Here is a 19,234-nt window from a genome sequence, read left to right on the forward strand (position 1 = left end):
CTATAATATTCAAATGATGGAACTAAATAAAAAAGGGGATACAGATGAATGTCCATTTTGTATCTGTGTATTCAAAATGGTTAGGATAGATATATAGTTAACATTCTCTTAATGAATAGAGGAATTTGTTCTAATAGTGTTTGTAAATAAGATATAGTATCTGCATCTTGTACAGCAAATACCCACTAGGAAGAATGTATGCAATGTGTTAATTATTGAAACTCTCCTACCAATTTCATTTGAAACTGTCTCATTGCTATTTGTTTCTAATAAAATTATGGAGAAAAATAAATAAATAAATTGTAGGGTGGCCTCTCCCACCATTGCAAAATGTAGGCAGACACCAGACAGTTACAGGGACCTGGTGTGTCCTTTCCTGCCCAAACTACCATCTCAGAAGCTTTGCTGAGCTTTGGCCTGCCCCACACTCACCAGTTGTAGGAGCCTTGGTGAGGCCTACCTTGCACCTTCACCATCACAAAAGCTTGTGGAGCTTCAGCTTGCCCCCATCATCCTTGGAGCCTTCTGAGCTGCAGCATGGCCCCCACTTCACTGTAGCAGAAACCACAGTGTACACCACACAGTGGGAGATTTGTTGAATCTACCCAGCATCCCCACTGTTGCAGGAGCCTTCCAGGCCAGCAACCCACTCCCCTACCACCACTGCTGAGTCTGGGTGAATATTGGAAGCTTCAAAATTATCAAAACAAAGAAGCAAAAGGCAATCCCAGACATCTATCCTACCAAGAACAGGTCCAGGAGACAAAGACATAAAAGATCTTGGAAGTCATGCACCTGAAATTTCTGAAGTGATACCAACTGAAGTGAAGGGGAAAACTCCATTAGACTATACAAGAAAGCAAATTAGAAATAATCTCTCAGGTTAAAAAAAAGAAATGACAAAAATCATGAATGAATTGCTCAGCACTTCTAAAGAAGGAAAAGATTTTTAAAAACAAAGCTAAGGCCACTTTTTTTTTTTTTTTTTTTTTTCTGAACTGGGGATTGAACTCAGGCCCTTGCGCTTGCCAGGAAAGTGCTTATTCCACTGAGCCATCTCCCCAGCCCCAAAGGTGGGGTTTTGTATTTGTTTGTTTGTTTTTACGGAACCAGGGATTGAACTCAGGCCCTTATGCTAGCCAGGCAAGCACTTATTCTACTGAGCTGTCTCCCCAGCCCAAAGAGAATTTTTTTTTTTTTTGGAACCAGGGATTGAACTCAGACCCTTGTACTTGCCAGGGAAGCACTTATTCCACCGAGCCATCTTCCTGGCCCGAAAAAAGGATATGGAAATTTTTACCATAAAGAAATGATAAATGTTTGGGGGAGTTCAGTGTGTTTAACCTGATTTAGACATTATGCAATGTATACATGTATTGAAACACTACATACTAGCCCTGTAATATATGTACTTTTATGTATCATTTAAAAAAAATTTTTAATAAAACAAGCCAATGGGACAACATGGGCTCCTGTCTTCTCCTATATCTCGCTCGTGGTGCTCAGCACAGATCTGTAAACAGGAGCAATCGTAGGTACTTGGTAGAATACATTGTAGTATTCCTTCAGCAGCTGTTGAGAGCTCTTCCCCCAAGTAAGTCATGATATGTTAGACTATTAAGATTCTGCAAGACCCCCCCCCTAAATTCCATAAATATCCTGAACTGAATTTGAGGACAAAATAAACTGTTGGGAAAGTAGTGTTACAGTTGGCAAAGACCATAGCAGTAGCCACAGAACTTCGGGCCCAACACTGATGTCGCTGTGAGAGTCTCCAGCATAGAGCTGTGGGGGACCAAGCTCTGCACACCGTCTCTCAGACTACTTCAGACCTCCTACTCAGGACCTTGGCTAACCCAAGAAACATTCCAGCTCTCTATCAGTCAGGAATCCAAGACTCCCTCAGCGGGAAGCAGACACTAGGATATCCAAGTCTGGCAGTCTAGAGGAGAGAACAGTTTCAGTTCTGCAGCCAGGGTTGGTTAAGGCCAGTGTCACCCATTTACAGTGGCAGCCCAGAGTGTACTATTCCCTGGTGACCCAAACAATGTGAGTATTCATGGCAATGAAGCAACAAAAGGGTGAGTTTTGCTAAAACCTGTTTTAAAAAATTACATATAAAAGTAGTACATTTGCAAAGACTATTTGTTTAAATGTTGAAAAATGCAAATCATCCAGAGGTAGCCAGTATTGACATTTTGAAGTATATCATCAAACTTTTCCTATGTGTAAATGTTTTCTTTTTGTGCATGTAAAATTTTAATTTTTAAGTACATAACATTTTAAAAGGTAAAAAGTTATACTTTTTAATGAATTCACTATAACCTAATTACTGGCAAATTACAGAAATAAGAAAAAGGTAAAAAATCAGTTGTAATCCTGTGTTGCAACAATATTTAACATTTCATTTTTTTTCTCTACTGGGGATTGAACTCAGATCCTCACACATGCTAGACAAGTGCTGCACCACTGAGCTATATCCTCAGCCCTAACATTTTTAATTTGGGTAATATTTCAAATAATAAATAACATAGTGAATATCCACATATCTACCATCTAGACTTAACTAGTTCTATTTTTCCGTAATTATGTCGGGGAAATTCTAGTCATCACTAACTCCTGCCTCACTAACTCATTGTCACTTGCTAGCAAGAGTGTTTTCTGATGCCTTAAAACTTACTTGCAACTTCAATAGGTATCTGTAACCCACTGTGTATAATTTTTAAATTTTGTGTAACAGTGTATTGTTTGGAGTGTGGCCTTATTTGACATGTTCTTACTATGCCATCTGATATTTTTCCATATGTTTGTATTTGATTCCATTGTATGAATTATCATTACCTAGCCCCCTGTGGTTACATATTTAATGTTTTTAAAAGAATAAAAAATAATTTTAAAAGATCAGAAATGATACAGAATTTCACTGAACAAAATAATAGGAATTTGACAGTGGTTGTTATATTGCATAATGTTGTCTTCATATTAGTTGTTCAGATTATCAGATATAAGCATACGAAATTAGTTTTTAAGAAAGTTATAACTGTTTGATCCCTGGCTGAGTTTAAGATTGAGACTGGGCATGCCGTGCACCAGCGTTTGGGAGGCTGAAAACAGGAGAATCCCTATGAGTCCAGTCTACATAGTGAGACCCTGTGAGACCCTGTGGCCACCGCGTTTATGTGACAGTTGCAAGTGTACCATGATTCCAGTGTGTTCCCCCAGTGGCTCAGGCGTTGAGCGGCTGTTGGTAAGATCGGTGAGCAGCTTGTTTTCAGGACAGACTCATTCTTCTGAGTTACATGGTAATTCCATTCCTAAAAGCTTATTGTGTATTAACTGCAAAACAGAACAAGTACTTGTTATTAAAATGGAATTAGATTTGAGCTAAGGTTGTTATTAGCAGACTTGTCCAGCATAGCAGATAAAAGCTACATAAAGGGCATAGGTCTGTGTGTAGTATGTGGTACTTCTGCACATGACAAGGCAGCTGCCTCTGTCCTCAAGGTCCCATGGCAGGCCCCATATGTGTGATGACTTCTGTCTCTTCTGTAGTATACAAGATGTGCATTTTTCTGCAGATGCTCACCAACACGAGGCTTTATCAGATTTAGTGCCACTTGTATTGGTGTAAGATAATACCTTCTTGCTTTAACTTGCATTTACCTTATTAATCAGGCTAAGCCTGTGATTTTTGACAACAAAAGGACCTCCTTTTCTTTCAGTGCCTTATCTGGGAACTGAGTGTATTCTTTACCTATATTACTGGGTTGCTCATCTTTTGTCATTGCTTTTTGCTAATCCTTGGCATGTACTTAAATTCAGTCTCTTAGACATTGGAAACATCTGTTTTCTGGCTTTCTTTACAGTATCTTTTGTTACAAAGCTTATGATGAAATATATGAACCTTTAGTCTTAAAGTATCATCTTACACTGTGTGCTTCCATTTTTGTTTTTTGTTTTAGAGGGTTTTTAATTTTTTTTTTTTGTATGTGTACATTCAACTTTTGTGTTCCACATGTAGGTCTTTGACCCACGTAAAATTTAGTTTTTTGGAGACTGTATGAAAGGGATGTGATTTTGTTATTCTCCAGAATCATTAGTGAGTTGTCTCCATGATATTCACTGGGGAGGTCCTTTGCTTTCCCACCGTGACCCTGTCATCCCCTGCCATCCCCTGCTCCCACACCTGTGTAGGGCTGTTTCTGGCCTCTTCTTTCTGCCAGTCTTTTTCTGTCTACTATCACTGCCTGTCTGCATTTCCCTTGAAATCCTGCTGCTTTATCAAGAGTTATGAACTGATCCTTAATATTTTCCTTTAATCTGATCCACAGCAAGCAGAAATCGCTCACAGTGTGAGGTGACCTTCTCTAGTTTGACCTCACCATTCAGCTTTGCCTCCGTTTTCTGTTGCTTTGATCATTTCAGTCAGACTCTTTTGTGTACCTGTGTTAGAGTTGCTGTTTTATACTGCAGTGGCTTTCTTTCCTATTTTTAATTGGAAATATTTAAAGGTAGAGGAAGTCAGGTTATGGTTTTCTGGTCCTGTAAAATGATATCTTAACCCTTCCCTTAACTCTTTACCTCCTTTTTCATTGTTTTTTGGAAGGGGGTTGTTTGGTTTGTGTTGTTGTTTTTTCTTTTTTTGAAACAGGGTCTTGCTATGAATTTCAGGCTGGCCTTGAACTCACTAGATAACCCAGGAGTTGCTTCAAACTTGCACCAATCCTCCTGCCTCAGTCTCCCAAATGCTGGAATTATAGGAGTGTGCCACCACACCAAAGGTGCCCTTCCATCCTTTCCCCTTCTTCCCTCGCTGTCTCCCTTCCTTTTTTGTCTCAAATTTCAAGGATTATTTTCTAAACTGAGCATCTTTTTCCTTCTTGAATTGCTGAACTGTTCATGTTTCCCTATTTATTTAAATAATTTGTCTTAAAATAGAGCATATCTTCAAGGAGTGATACTTAAAATTGTGTATTACTGTAAAAAAATATGAAATTAGGTCAGTGGAACAGATACAAAGCTCTTAAGTGACTGACAGTGAATACAGATTTGTGCCTTGTATTTGAGTCATTGCACTCTTAACAAAATACACAAAAATTAAGTATGTAGTTCATATCATACCAAACATAATTCTAATTTTGATTAACAAATCTGTTTTAAAAACTGCTGTTACTACCAACATAACTAACCTCCACTGGTACTGCTTCCATTATTATAGGTTAAAGCTGTACTTAAACTCCTATCCCCCAACTCCAAATCAAACAGTGAAAATGCATGTTAAAGAAAAGACTTGATGCCAGAGAAGTGAATATAAAGAAGATGTATATTCATTCTGGTTTCTCCTGTACCCTGCTGCATCCTGCAGCTGTCTGTACGCGTACTCCCCGATTTCAGTGGGCTGCCAGTGGTTCCCTTTCGGCACCTCAGCTGTTCTTCTCACACCCTCTGCAGGTCTGTCCCAGTTCTTCTGTGTGTCAGTTTCTCTAGGAAGCCTGCAACATTGACCTAAAACTTTCCAGTTTCCCTCTGCATAGGAAGGTGTGTTCCCTTCCCAGTGTAAAATATCAACTTGCACTGTAATTGCTTGTCAACTCTTTGTCCACCAAATCTAAAGCTTTGTGGATAGAACTGTGTTTTTGTTCATTCATTGATGAAACATTCTGAAGTATCTGTTTTGTGCTCCCACTCTTAACAACTCAAATCATTGAGAGGCCAAGGGAAAGCTGAAAAAAATATTAATCAGTTCTTTGAAAGCACTACTGCCTAAGCTTTGAAAGTTAGGTACCAAGTAGAAAAGGCTCCCAAAGTTTCTGCAGAGTAAAATAAAAGCAAAATAAAAAGATAAACTAGCATTTAGAGAAAAAATATGATAGAATCAGGATTTTCATACATTAGAAAGCAATATGATTGTAAAAATTATAAACCTCAATGAAGAGTTGAGAAATGCTTTGAATTCATAATCACCTGGTTGTTTGTCTCAGCAAAAAATCTGTATCTGGTTGTTGTCTCCTATTTTTGCCAGCTTCTCATAAATCCGCCACCTTCAGAATACCATCTTGTCTTGCTACCATCACACTTGTGTGCCTCAGTCGTCTGTCTCATTCCATTTGGCCTTGTTACCATGCCAACCCTTCGTCGTCCCCCCCCCCCCCATGATGCTGGCATTCCAATGGACCTGAAGTCCCTGCTGCTCTGGCTGTGGCCTGAAGTCCCCATCTCTCTGTCACACAACTGACTCTTACCAGTCTTTCTACTGTTTGACCCAGTGGAAATTTTAAAAAAATATTTCAGTGAATTATGCTCAGCCTCCTCTCCCAGGGCGAACATGTAGATGCTCTTTGTCCTAGTATGATACACCCAGAAACAACCTGGAGGTTTTGTTTTAACAGACTTTTATTTGCATTACAACATAATGCCAGGCATCACCAGGTGTTCTGCTCTGAGTGGAATCTCGTCCATGTTCCTGCCAGATGCCCTCCCCATTGTGCCATTCCTGGGCTGAGAGCCAAGCTCCATTGGGTCAGTCTCCTGTTGGTCCTTTCTTAGAGCATAAAATTGTGACCCATCTGAACTCCCTTACCTGGTTCAGGACACTAAGGGGCAGATTTTTCCCTATTATCAAATACAAAATGGTATGCCTGCACTTCTCTAAGAAATTGTTTTTTGTTTGCTTGCTTGTTTTGCAGTACTGAAGCTTGTACCCAAGGCCTCATGAATGCTAGGCCAGCACTCTACCACTGAGCTACATCTCTAGCCCGCCTAAAAGTTTTTGATTCTTCAAGGTAGTACATTCTCTCCTCATCTGTTCTCTTTTCTGAGAATAGGGCCCACGTGTCTTTGTATAATTTTTGTAAGAACTATTATTGGCTCCAGCTATTTCTATGAGAAGGAAAACTTTATGGCATGATGATGACTTTGTTGCAAGATTCTTCCCTAGGACCTCTCCTCATACCAAGAAGGACAGTTGATTTCCTGAATTTGGTAGCATAGTGGGCACACTTGACTCATCTTCAGAAAGCCTTGGTTCACCAGTACCAGTCCACTTTGGAGATGCTGGCCAACCTGGCTTAGCAAAGGCTCATTTTTTATTTATGTGCCTCATGCCCACCTACCTTCATAATAAGATTTGTAAAAGGCTCCTGATGCTCTTGGTTGTTGAGTCAGAGAGCAAAATCAGAGTACTGAGAAAAAATACACAAGCAGGGCATAAAATTGGGGGTGGAAGAGAGGGTCTTCTGTTATATCAGAGACAGAAGGCTGAGACCAGAAGGTACCCTTCCAGAACTTGCATTCTTTAGGTTCCCACTTCCTGAGGAGTATGCACTTTAAAACAAACCTCAGGTTCTAAAGTGGTATTTGCTACTCTAACACATCTGGGACTGTGTGAATATCCATGACAGTAACTTAAATTTATTGCAGAGATGCAGGATCCGTTCATTCCAGCTTGAACAGTGGGATGAGTTGGTGGTTCTTGGGTGTACTGATACTAAAGTCAGTTTGAAATAAAAGATTTGGGGTCATTAGTTACAGTATTAATGAGTTTTCCCATAATTTTTTTTCAATTCTAGTAATGTTTTTATTATAGCAATGAGTACAAATTCAGATTTTCCTTAAGATAGCTATGCTGTTTTGTTTTTCTTGTATTTTCTTTTGTTTGTTCATTTGTTTGTTCATTTGTCGTTGTACAAGATTTATCATATGTCTTTATGCAGCAGTCTCCATTTTCAAGAAACAGCTGTCAAAGAGACCCTGTTATGTTGTAGGACCTGGCTTGGCATGGCCGGCTTCCTACCCTTCTGTTCTGAGACAGAGTGCTGGGCAGGAGCTTGTCTTTGGGTTGCATAGTGTTCACGTGGGGCTTGGGGAGCAGTCATACTGCCTGGATCTCAGGGAATCCCAGCCTTTACTTTGGTCCCCAGCACACCCTGTCAGAGCAGTTCATGGCTCACTGTGGTGTCAGTGTAATAGTACACACACACTCACACATGCACCTGCACCTGCACATGTACATGGTCAGTCATCAAGCCATCCGCAAACTCTGTAAACTTAGCTTCAGTCCTCAGTGTTTCCCCAGATGCATGACCTCCTCGCAGGCTTGGGCTCTGCTCTCCATGATGGACTGCAGCACCACAGCAGGCCCTCCTCACAGTAGGCCCTCCTAGGAGTTGGTGACTTATTCTACCTGGGCAATGGTGGACAGACCTTTTTTGCCACTTTTTCAGCAGAAAACTCTATGCTATCTTTGGGAAACCAAACTTGTTCTGAACTACAGCACTCAGTTATTGGATCTTCCAAGACATCTTACCAAGAACATTCTGTGTCCTGATGGCTAAGACAGTGACTTCTGTCTCCATTGCTGTAAAGCAGACCCCAGCCTAAGAGTAACTGTCTTCAAGCAGCTCAAAAGTAAGAAGCACATTTAGTTCAGCTTTGAAGATGCTGTCAGCAATGAACTTCCTTCTCTTAGAAATCTGCACTGCATTTTGCTGCTTCACACAGCAAAAGGAAGGCAGTAGTGTTGTTTTCTTTCCATGCCAGCTTGTCCCCAGAAAGTAGCATCAGTGTTCAGTCTTCTGCCTGCTGGAGCACCTCACCCTAGATTAGTCCCCCCATGTATATACCTGGAAGCTGTGAAGGATGGGAAGAAAGCTTTCAACAGAAAGCTGAGCTATCTCTCAAGCCCCAATATTGTCAGTCTCTAAGATATTGCTAAAAGATGTTCATAATATTGTTTATGAGATTCCTTTGAAAGGGAAACATTAAGGACCAGCACCACCTCCCCCATATTTTGCCTGCCAGCATTTACAAGATACTAAAACTTCATAAGCACTTGCAGGATGTGTTTTAGAGTACAGAGCCTATAGAGTGCACCTGTGGGCCCAAGGGGAGACGTCAGCATTTCCCTGGACTCTGCCCATGCCCAGTATGTGCGGCCCAGCTGTGCGGACCAGGATGAAGATGGTGAGGGACTTGGAGCACTTATGCTCAGTCACACAAAAACTTGCTTCCCCGTGAATTGCTCTGACTCCTGTGTTTGTTTCTTATTTTGATTTATATGCTTTTTAATAAGCATAAACACTATACCCACTCTAATCCATGAAACAGTGAGTAAAACAAATCAGCGTCATACTAATTTGGAAATTTTTCCCTCTTGAACTTCACTCCTCCTCCTGTCTCAGAAATAACAATTTGCAGAAGAAAACTTCCCTCATCCCCCAGTCCCAGCTGAAAAAAGCTTGAGCTGATGCACTTTGAGTGAAGGGGCTTAATTGTTAAAATTTGAACAACATGCAGTGAAAAATTACATGATTTAAATTTAAAAAAGAGAATTGGACATTATATAATAATGGAGTTCCAGTGGAGAAGGAGGAAATAGTGGTAGTATTAGAATGACTTTATGATAAGTTTGCTGTTCCTTTTTTTAAAATATAGTTGGTGGCATTGTTTTTTTTTTTTTAATTTTTTTTTAGCATATGTTTGCAGTAAATAATCACATTCATCCTGGGGGATGTGTTTGTGTATATGACACATCTTAATTTTTTGGTCCCCCTCTCCTGCCTTCTCCAACTTTCCTTCCCCTGTCTATTTATAGAAACCCTATTTCCCTTTTTTTCTTTCTTTCGATTCTTTTTTTTTAGGGATTGAGCTCAGGCCCTTGTGCTTGCCAGGCAAGCGCTTGTTGTACTGTGCTAGCTCCCCGGCCACTCTTTTCAATTCTTATTGTTTAAATCCTTTCTTTTCTTCCTTCCCCTCTCCTGCTCTTTTATTTCCCTTCCCATTTGAACAAGTTCTTCCCACTTCCTAATATCTAGCCCCAGTTTTGTTCTTCATTTATGCCTCAGATTTCTTACACAAAAACTTGTGTGCCTGATTCACATAAGATTATGCTGTTAAGGCGCATCCATTTACCTAAAAAATACCTTGTTTATCTTTCTTTGTGGTAGAGTAGTACTCCGTTGTATGTAAATACCACATGTTTTTCCATTCATCTGTTGGGCATATGGGCTATTTCCAGGATTCAACTATTACAAGTTGTGGTGCTGAAAACATGGGCATGAATGTCACTGTGGTATGATGACCTTAGCTCTTTTGGGGAAATCTGTAGAAGGGGAATAGCAGGATGAAATACTATTTTTAGTTTTAGGTTATTTAGGAATCTCCATACTGATTTCTATAATGGTGTACCAGTTTACATTCCCACCAAAAATGGAGAAAGCTCCCTCCCCAACCCAGACAGCCTCAGCCTTATCAACATTTGTTATTGGTTTGATTACTTGATGTTGACCTTTCTTTCTGGAGTGAGATAGAATCTTAACATTGTTTTAATTTGCATTTCTCAAATGGCCAATGATACTTACTTTTGTTTTTTTTCACGTATTTATTTGCTGTTTGCACTTCTTCACCCAAGAGGTGTTTGTATTCAATTCAGATACCCATTTTTGCACTGGGTTTTTAATTTTGGGAGGTCTTTTTTTTTTCAGTTCTTCATATATTTTATATATTAGTCTTTTGTCTGAGAAATAGCTGCAAAATTTTTTCCTATTTTGTGTATTGTCTCTTCACTTTGTTGGTGGTTTTCTTTGCTATGCAGAAGCATTTTAATGTGACGTGATCCAGTCTATTGATTCTTTGCAATATTTCTTTCTTTTTTGGATACTGGGGATTGAATTCAGGACGTTACATTCTCACTAACTCTATATGCTGGTGCCTGTGAATGAGGCGGATGCACCAAGGATGGCGATGTGTAATAGATGGGTCACGCTTGGAGTGCCTGCCATCCTGGTCTTCTAAATATGTACTTCTTGTCATGACATACCCTTTACTGCCATAATGTCTCTCAAGTAAAGGTTTTTTTTTTTTTCCCCCATATTTTTTTAAGGGTGATAAATTAAAAAAAAAAAAAAAGTCACAAGAATAAGAAAAAAAATATATCACAAGTCTGTCCTGTTACAATTCTGTATATGGTTAGATTTCTAAATTTCTTTGTAAAAATTATGTAAATTCTACCTTTATAGAATTATTTTTCCAACATATTTGGTAAGGTCTTAAAGTTCAACATACCAATATTTGGTGGAAAATAACTGTTCCATTATATGCCAAAGATGTTTGATATTTAGACAGGGTAAACTGAACTGCATATATTGCAGGCTAATAATAAGCTTCTCTTCTGGAGAGTTAACAACCTAAGTTAGCAGTTCAAAATTGGAGAAAAGGAAGGGCCGCAAGGTCAGCCAACATTTTGGCCCTAGCCTTTCAAGGTCACTGAAGACTCGGGACATAGGAGAACAACATGTAACTCAGTTGCACTCTAAATTTTCTGATCAAGAAGATCATGGAGCCACAGAGGAATGTGATTGATGATGTATAGTGTGCCTTGGGAGAGTCACATGGAGAGAAAAAACATTCCCTCAGGCTTTCACAGAGAGCAAAGTGGTCAGGTAATGGCCGTGACTCATCCTCATGACTGATACTGACAAAGGATCTACAAAGTGTGGTACAGGGCCACGGGATAAATCATGAGGGTACTTGATAGACCATATCAGATGCAAAAGTTACATTTCTTGCTATATAGGTCTTGCTTTATCTTGGTCTTAACCACCCAGAAGAAAAGTATAAAAACGAGGTATATAAAGTAAAGCCATATTAATATGATGAGCTGTAAAAGACTCAAGTCAATGACTTCTGAGGATAACCCATTAATATTATAGACTGCTAGACAGTGTTGGATTGTTTAGCTGAATTCAAACACCTTAGTATTTAGATGCCAATAGAATATTCACCTCTGACAGGACTAAACAAAAAAAGGGGGATACAAAGGAAAGATCATTTTGTATTTATATATAAAAAATAGTTAGGATAGGTATACAGCTACTTTCACTTAATTCAATGAGAAGAAAGAGGTGTACTAATACTGTTTGGACAGGATATCTTGTCTGCTTCTTGTACTGTGGATAACCACTAAGAAGATAACAATGTACAATGTATTGATTATCGAAACTGTCCTTTTATTCAGCTTTGAAACTGTCTCATTCATATTTATTTCTCAATAGAATAAAAAAAATTAAAAAATGAAAAACTGGTGTTTTGCTTAAATATCCTGTGATATAGTTCATAGTAGAACTACGTATCAAGAAATTATCAAAGTGATTTTTAAGTCATTTAATTATGATTTTCCCAGATAAACTTTAATGATCCCTTTCCTAGTTTAAAAGTTTTTTAAAAAATTAAAATGGTGCTACATAGTACAGGTAGTAAAGATTTTACTCTCTTTGGAGCCTTTCCATATATTACTAATCTTGACTAGAAATATTACAGTATTGACCTTTTTCTTTTCTGTTTTGGCAGGAATTACTGTTTCACCAGATCTGAGCATATCTAATTAACAATAGGTTTGGTATTAGAATAGTAAAGAGACAGTGTCTAAAATACATTGCCCACCCCAGCTTTGTGTCTCATGTGATACAAAGGAAAGCAGAGCGTGGCTTTTTACAGGGGCCAGGTGCTATGTGTGCAGAAGGGAGATACAGGTAGAAGATGATTGGGGCTTGAGAGGAAATGTTTGTGTGGGGTCTTCCTGCAATCTTAGGCTCACTGGGAATGAAGCAATTTCTAGGAACCATGGGAGAAACTTGGGCACGAGCTCTGTTGCTTTGCAGTACCTAGGCCAACATCCACGAGAAACTGTAGCCAGTGTCAACTTCTCTGCGCTCAGCCTATAGGTATAGTCTTAAGAAAGTTAGGATTTGTCAAGGAAGTACCTTGGAGAGACAGAGAGAACTTAGCACCCTGAATAGGATCCCAGGCACGAAAAAGGTCCACTTGGAGAACCTGTGGAATACATGCCATAGCTGGCTGTTATCGTTGAAAGCTCTGAAAAACTCGCCATTGCTGGACATCATGCCTTGAGAGCTCATGAGTGATGCTTAGTGTGAGGCAGAACGGGTCATAAGGTCTGACAAATACCTCCAAATGCAGGGTCTTTGCTGAGAGTGGAAGAAACGCCTTTCTGTGAGCCTTTGGACAGCTAACCTGGGACAGGTGTGGAGGGATGGTCTGGGTACAGCTGGAGATGAGGAATATTTTGTAAAGTTCAGAGTCCTCTCTCCCTTCAGTGACTTGATTGAAGGAGGTCCCCACGCTGCAGTCAGACAGCAAGAAGCCCCTGCACTGCTGACCCCTCCCAGGTAGCTACTGAGCTGTCCCCTCACTGACCACATTAGTCGTTTCTAAGGCTGAAATACAAAAGTTGATGCTGTTGCAATATCCCTGCCCTTTCTTCCTATGTCACCTTGCCCCGCACCAGATGACCTCTCCTTCACTCCCTTCCTCCTCAACTTCCCTTCAGCGTAAAGCCACAGTTTGTTTACCTCTGAGTTTGTGGAGGTTTCAGTCCATAGTCAGCTGGCTCTAAGGCAGGATGGTATGGCATAGGGGCAGCAGTTCAAGGCAACAGAAGACAGCAAAAGCCAAAAAGGGGAGAGCAAGCGCCTTCATCCATTGCTGTGAGCAGGCAACCATGCTCTCCTCTTGCACAGGCTCAGGATGTTTACAGAGTGAGGATCCTGGCCCCCTGCAGAGTCACTCAAACTTTTAAACTTCTCAAGTTGACACAATATCAGCCACTACAGGTACCCTACAGTGTTCTCCACTCCTATTCTGTATGCTCCTTCATCTCTCCATCTATGATTCTCCCTTCTCTCATTTGCTCAGCAAAGTATATGCACCATCAAAGTATCATGCCACCGTCAGCCAGGAGCCTGGAAGATAGGAATGGGTGGTTTCTCTTTAAATCTGGGGTGGAATGGAAGGTCACTAGGTAGGGTACTGCACAGCAACGTCACTTTTTCAGGATCAGTAATTTCCTTTTATCCAAAAGCAGGTGGGTTGGAAAAATTATTTTAGCAGTCACATTTTTTAAAAAGAGGAGGGGCCGAGGAGATGGCTCAGTAGAATAAGCACTTCCCTGGCAAGTGCAATCCCCAGTTCTGCCAAAAAATAAAAAAAATAAAAATAAAATAAAACGAATAATACATCTGGAAATGATGATCATTCCTATGTTTAAAGCAGTTACATCTTACCCAACTCTTACGTAGTAGGATTTGTACATCTGGAAAACAAAAACTAGCAGAATTTCTATGGTCTTGACAGCACCCAGGTTTATAAAAACTGCAATACAACTTTGCTTCATTCTATACAACATTTTGGAAGTGTTCAGTTTATCACCATGTACAGTATGTTGGTGTATTATGTCCCTAACACAAATTGAGAATGCACCATCTTTTTATTGACCTTGTGGATCTTTTTCTCTGCAGGAATAGGAGGCCTTCAAGACTTCGTGCTGAAATCTGCAACTCTGTGTAGCCTGCCATCCTGCCCACCTTTCATACCACTCAGTTTCGAAGCCACCCCTATTGTGAGAGTTGCTGTTGAGCCGAAACACCCAAGTAAGTGAACTTGTTTATAAAGGCATGTGGTACATATCCTTTATCCATATCAGTCAGAAATGAAAGCAGCTTTCTGTATTTGTTACTGTATATATCCATGGACGTCTGTGCTAAAGTTTCTGCACATTATGAATGATGTTCATCACACTACTTAAGTGTTTGTATTTATTACTTCACATCCTGAGATTTGTACCACAGTATATGAGAGTGTTTGTTGATGTGTGTAATAGTTGCAACATTGAAGGGCATCAAGCCTGTCTTAGGAACATGGCACAGTTAGGCACCTCTGCTGTCTGAAGAGATTGTATTCTTTTTGATGGCAGAGACAGGCTCATCTCTGCACCCTCCATGGCCCTTGGCAAAGCGAATGTTTTATTCGACTGCTTCCAAGTTAGACTCTTAACCCCAAGCTCCTGTCTCAAGATCCATCCTCTGCCTCTTTCTTCTTGATCTGCTAGATTAGCTTGACACTGAGTATACCATGTCTCTTTAGAAAATACTTCTGGCTGCCTGATGATATCATGGTGAATGCTAGCCTTTGGTTTTGCCATCTGCCTGGCCAGTCCTCAGGAATGTTTTCTCTTTGCATACCTTTAACTGAGCCCTTCGCAGATCCTCTAGAACTGCAGTCGGGTGCGTGACAGCCTCACTCATCCCTTCTCTGAGTTAATCCTCAGCCAGTCACAGGAGCCTGGAAACCTTGGGCAGGTACTTTGGAGGACTATGCCTCTAATTGTAGGCTCTGTCCTGCCTTGTGTTTCTGGGTGTCACTGGGCTGACAGTACTAGGTTACCTCTAGGGTTCACCCATGCTCTCTATTGAGTTTCTGCTGGTAGGCTTCTCTAGACCCTGAGACATGAAGGCTATGGTCACTATCCTCCACATCCAGTCTTAAAAAGCAAAAAGTACAAGAAAACTTAGTTTGTTTAAATTGTGACATTGAAGTCTGGCATCCAAGGTATGTTCTCAGATGTACCTACTCTTCCTTAGTTTTTCCTACTGCATTTGTGTCTAAAGTATACAAAGAGAAATTAGCAAATATTTGATCACTTAAGCTTTCATACTTCATACAAATGTGTAACTCTTGGTCGTGTGCTGGTACTTTGTAAAAAAAAAAAAAAGAAGAAGAAAAGAAAGAAAGAAAACTAAAAAGGTTAGAAGAAGCATCTATTTTTGTTCATAATTTTTTAAAAGAGCATTACTGCTTTCTCTCACCAACTGTGTTGTTTTCACTGAATTTACCGTGCATGTATTGGCTATGTTACCAAAGTGTCCTGTTTGTATCTCACTAGCTAAATTTTATGCTTTATCTGTAATGTCAGCATTGTATTTTACATTCAGAACATCTGAGAAAACTAGGTACTGTCTTCGTTCCTGTGTGTTCTCAGGTGTTTATTGTGTATTTACTCTTTGCCCTAGCATTCTTCGTTTGGGACAGTACTCCTTGCTTCCTGGGTCCCATGACTATTGACCAGTTCCTCCATTCAGACTTTCTACCGAAGCCGGCAGAGAAGTGCTGGCTTTATCCGCATTAACTAGAACATGTGTCCCTGCCCATCTCATGTTGCTCTTAATGGACTGGTTGGGCCAGACCAGAACATGCTTGTTACTCTTCTTCTAGGCAGAAGCAGATCCATTTGTTCTCTCACTTTTTCTGATTTCCAAGGCAGGAGTCACAAATTGTGTCATCTGCTGTATGCCCACAGCATGGAGGACCACAGACCTCTTGAAGCCATTATTGCCCTCATTATCACCAATCCCTCCTATAGTCGACACATTATGCTGAGGACTTTGCATTGACTATCTCATTTAATTCTCTCAAAAGCTATGTGCATTAGGATGCTACTTTTATTCTGTCCTTACATAAGAGACACTGAGGCGTGGAAAAGGTAATTAACTTGTTCAAGATTTTATAGTTAGCAGTTGATTTATGATTCAGACCACTGCCTCAGCAACATCTCTGGATCTTCATCTTTAAGAGCAGTTTAAGAAATCCTATTTACCTCAGATTTCTTTCATCCTTTCGTTTTTGTCAGTTAAGAAGGGAGTAGGGTAGGCTTTTGTTCCTATGTGTCCATGGATATGTGCATGTTTGATGTATATTATGAAATACAAAAGTAGAAGTTACTTAAAAGTGAAGTTAAAATGATATATTTGTTTTTTAATAAGAAGATTCAATCCAGGGCCTTGCACATGCTAGATAAGCACTCTGCCATGGAGGTACATTACCAACCTTTTTTTTTTTTTAAAAAATTTTATTTATTTATTTATTTGTGTGTGTGTGTGTGTGTGTGTGTGTGTGGCCAGCTCAACCCACCAGGGGGCGGGGCTGGCTGGCATGTGGTGCTGGGAGATTGAACCGCGGTCCCTGTGCTTTGCTAAGCTTGTTCTAAGTAGGTGCTTTAGACCACTGAGCCATCTCACCAGCCCACTGAGCCATCTCACCAGCCCACCAACCTTTTTTATTTTTGTCTTGAAACAGGAGCTCACTAAATTGCCAAGACTGGGATTGAACTTATGATCTTTCGGCCTCAGCCTTTTTTTTTTTTTTTTTTTTTTTTTTGATGATGCTTTATATTATAGACATATATCACTTACTTGTGATTGTGGTTTGTAATTCTGTGAGTTATCTATTATTGCAGAGCACATTATTCTTAGTAGCTTCTTACAGCACTAATCATTCATTTTGCAGTCCCTTTGGTCAGGAGTTTGAGGGCCCTTCAGCTTAGTGTCCCCTCACGGCTGCAGTGGGGATGACCTGGGGCCATAACTGCCTGGAGGCTCAGCTCTCCTTCAGCTGCTGCTGGCTAGGCCAGGGCTTCTCTTCACTGGGACCTTCTTGTGGCCTTTTGGGGGTCCCAAATAGTAGGATGGAGTCACGCACTTCTTCAGCAACATGGAGCTTGCCCTCAGAGTCCCACATACAGGCCAGCCTGACTTGTAGCGAGGACACATGGCAGCATGATTATAGGGCTGGATGGTTGAGGCTGAATCAGAAGCTGGCTGTAGAGTAAGGCCTCACTGTTTTTTAATAACTTGCTTTACCACGATAATATTGCTACTCAAATGCCTGCTTCTAGGTTCTACTTATTAGAGCACTTTATTTTTAAGTTATTATGACTGGAAAAGCCGCTCCACAGAGTTGCGTAGTCCCAGTGAAAGAAAAGCATCACCACTTTTCTAAATCATGGCATCCATTGTAGGATCCCTTTTACCACCCATATAAGGCTTTAATGAAATGGAGATAAGAAGTATCTGTTTTTCTTAATGTTAGTCAGTTTTTGTTGTGCTACTTAGGTATTAATTTTTATGTCTTTAATGAACTATCACTTGGAAGATTTTTAATATGGAATGGGAGAATCACCTTCTAACTTTTGGGAGGTTTATATGTGATATACTTATTACATTGTTTTTGGCCACAGAATGACTATCAATGGAAACATTGTAAGAAATAACAAATTTGTTTTATTTAAAATATTTCTTATTATTAAACATTTAATAGTATGTTTGAAGAAACATTTTAAGTGTGTCTGCTTTGTAATTTGGTTGATAAGAGTGCTGGGGAAAGTTGTGGATGGTGGTGGTGATGTGTGTGTTATTAGTATTATCAGTGGTCTGTCTGTAGGAATCCTTTTAAGCCAGGTTTTAAATTCTGTGAAGGATAACATTTGTAAGTCCTCCGAGTCAGGCAAAGGAAAATGCCAAAATGCTGACAGCACAGGGCTAGGTTCCTGTGCTGGCCTTGCGTGTGGAGCAGCCCACCCACCCTGCCTCACGGCTCCTGTGCCAAGTGGCTGTGCGTGGCCCTGTGCACTGCACTGTGGAGCGTGGGCGCCTTGGCCCGCTCAGCAGCTTCACAGCCAGGTTGTGCTGCAGCATTGTTCTTCACTTGGGGTGGAGCTCCTTTGCTCTTCCATACTTGTTTCCTCATCTGCAGAGTGAACGTATTAATTATAGCTGCCTCACAGTTCATAACTTCATGTGGGGAAAGTGTTTCTCTGGCACAGGGATGGTGCAACAAAGTGTTGGCTATTATTACAAAATTTTTCTTGTTCTCAGGATTGAGCCCAGGGCCTTCATACTGAACCACATTGTTTATGTTGAGATAGCGCCACTAGGTTGCAGGAGTTGATGATCCTCCTGTCTCAGCCCTCCAGAGTCCTGGAATTACAGGGGTGTGTGTACCACCACACCCAGATAGAAGGATGATTTCAAAAATAAATAGGCCCGGAAGTTTTAATACTTTTTTCTTGCTAATTAATAAATATTTGTAAAACTTTTAAAGTCCACTGCCTTGCAGAAAGTTCCTGTGGTTTTGCATGTTTAGCATGTTAAAAACAAACTTTACAGAGTTTCTGAGTCTTTTCTTCAGAAGTAGAGTTGAAACAGTACTGCATAAAAATACCTTCACAGTCTGTCTCTGCCCAAGTAGCAGCAAGAGACCCTTTGGCCTCCTTTGTGTGAATCTGTGGAACTGAGTAGAAAGAAGTGGGTGAAAAAGCAGCTCTCGCAGCCCGCATCCATCCTTGAGCCCCATGAATTGGAAGGAAGAAGTAATTACAGGAAGTTCCTGACTTAAAAACAGTTCTCCGGGAGGGACAGACCTCCTTTGTAAGTTGGGCACTTACTGTGTGTACCAAAAGCACAAGGAGGGTGCAGTACTGACGGTGCCATTGCTCACTAGGTGCAGTAACTAGTTTGCATTTTCTAAAATTCAGGGTGCTATCAAGCAGTTTCACAAATAGTTATTTTTAGTTTGAAGTTTTGATAGTTTTTTTTTTTTTTTTTTT

The 19,234-nt window shown here is 40.3% G+C and overlaps 1 protein-coding gene and 1 long non-coding RNA gene across 2 annotated transcripts in view; one reads left to right on the top strand and one right to left on the bottom strand.

The window, feature by feature from the left end:
• Nucleotides 1-6,071, bottom strand: part of LOC111815589 — a 13,313-nt gene extending 7,242 nt beyond the window's left edge. The window contains exons 1-2 of the long non-coding RNA XR_002820267.1: nt 5,965-6,071; nt 3,199-3,336 (exon numbers count right to left, since the gene is read on the bottom strand). This is a non-coding gene — a long non-coding RNA (uncharacterized LOC111815589). The remainder of the gene's footprint in view (nt 1-3,198; nt 3,337-5,964) is intronic.
• Efl1 (elongation factor like GTPase 1) overlaps nt 1-19,234 on the top strand; it is a 150,699-nt gene that overhangs the window by 108,331 nt on the left and 23,134 nt on the right. Inside the window, 1 exon segment of the mRNA XM_023710847.1 lies at nt 14,313-14,444. Coding sequence (XP_023566615.1) covers nt 14,313-14,444 — 132 coding nt within the window.

The sequence above is a fragment of the Octodon degus genome, unplaced genomic scaffold (assembly GCF_000260255.1).
Source record: "Octodon degus isolate 3935 unplaced genomic scaffold, OctDeg1.0 scaffold00002, whole genome shotgun sequence".
Lineage (NCBI taxonomy): Eukaryota > Metazoa > Chordata > Mammalia > Rodentia > Octodontidae > Octodon > Octodon degus.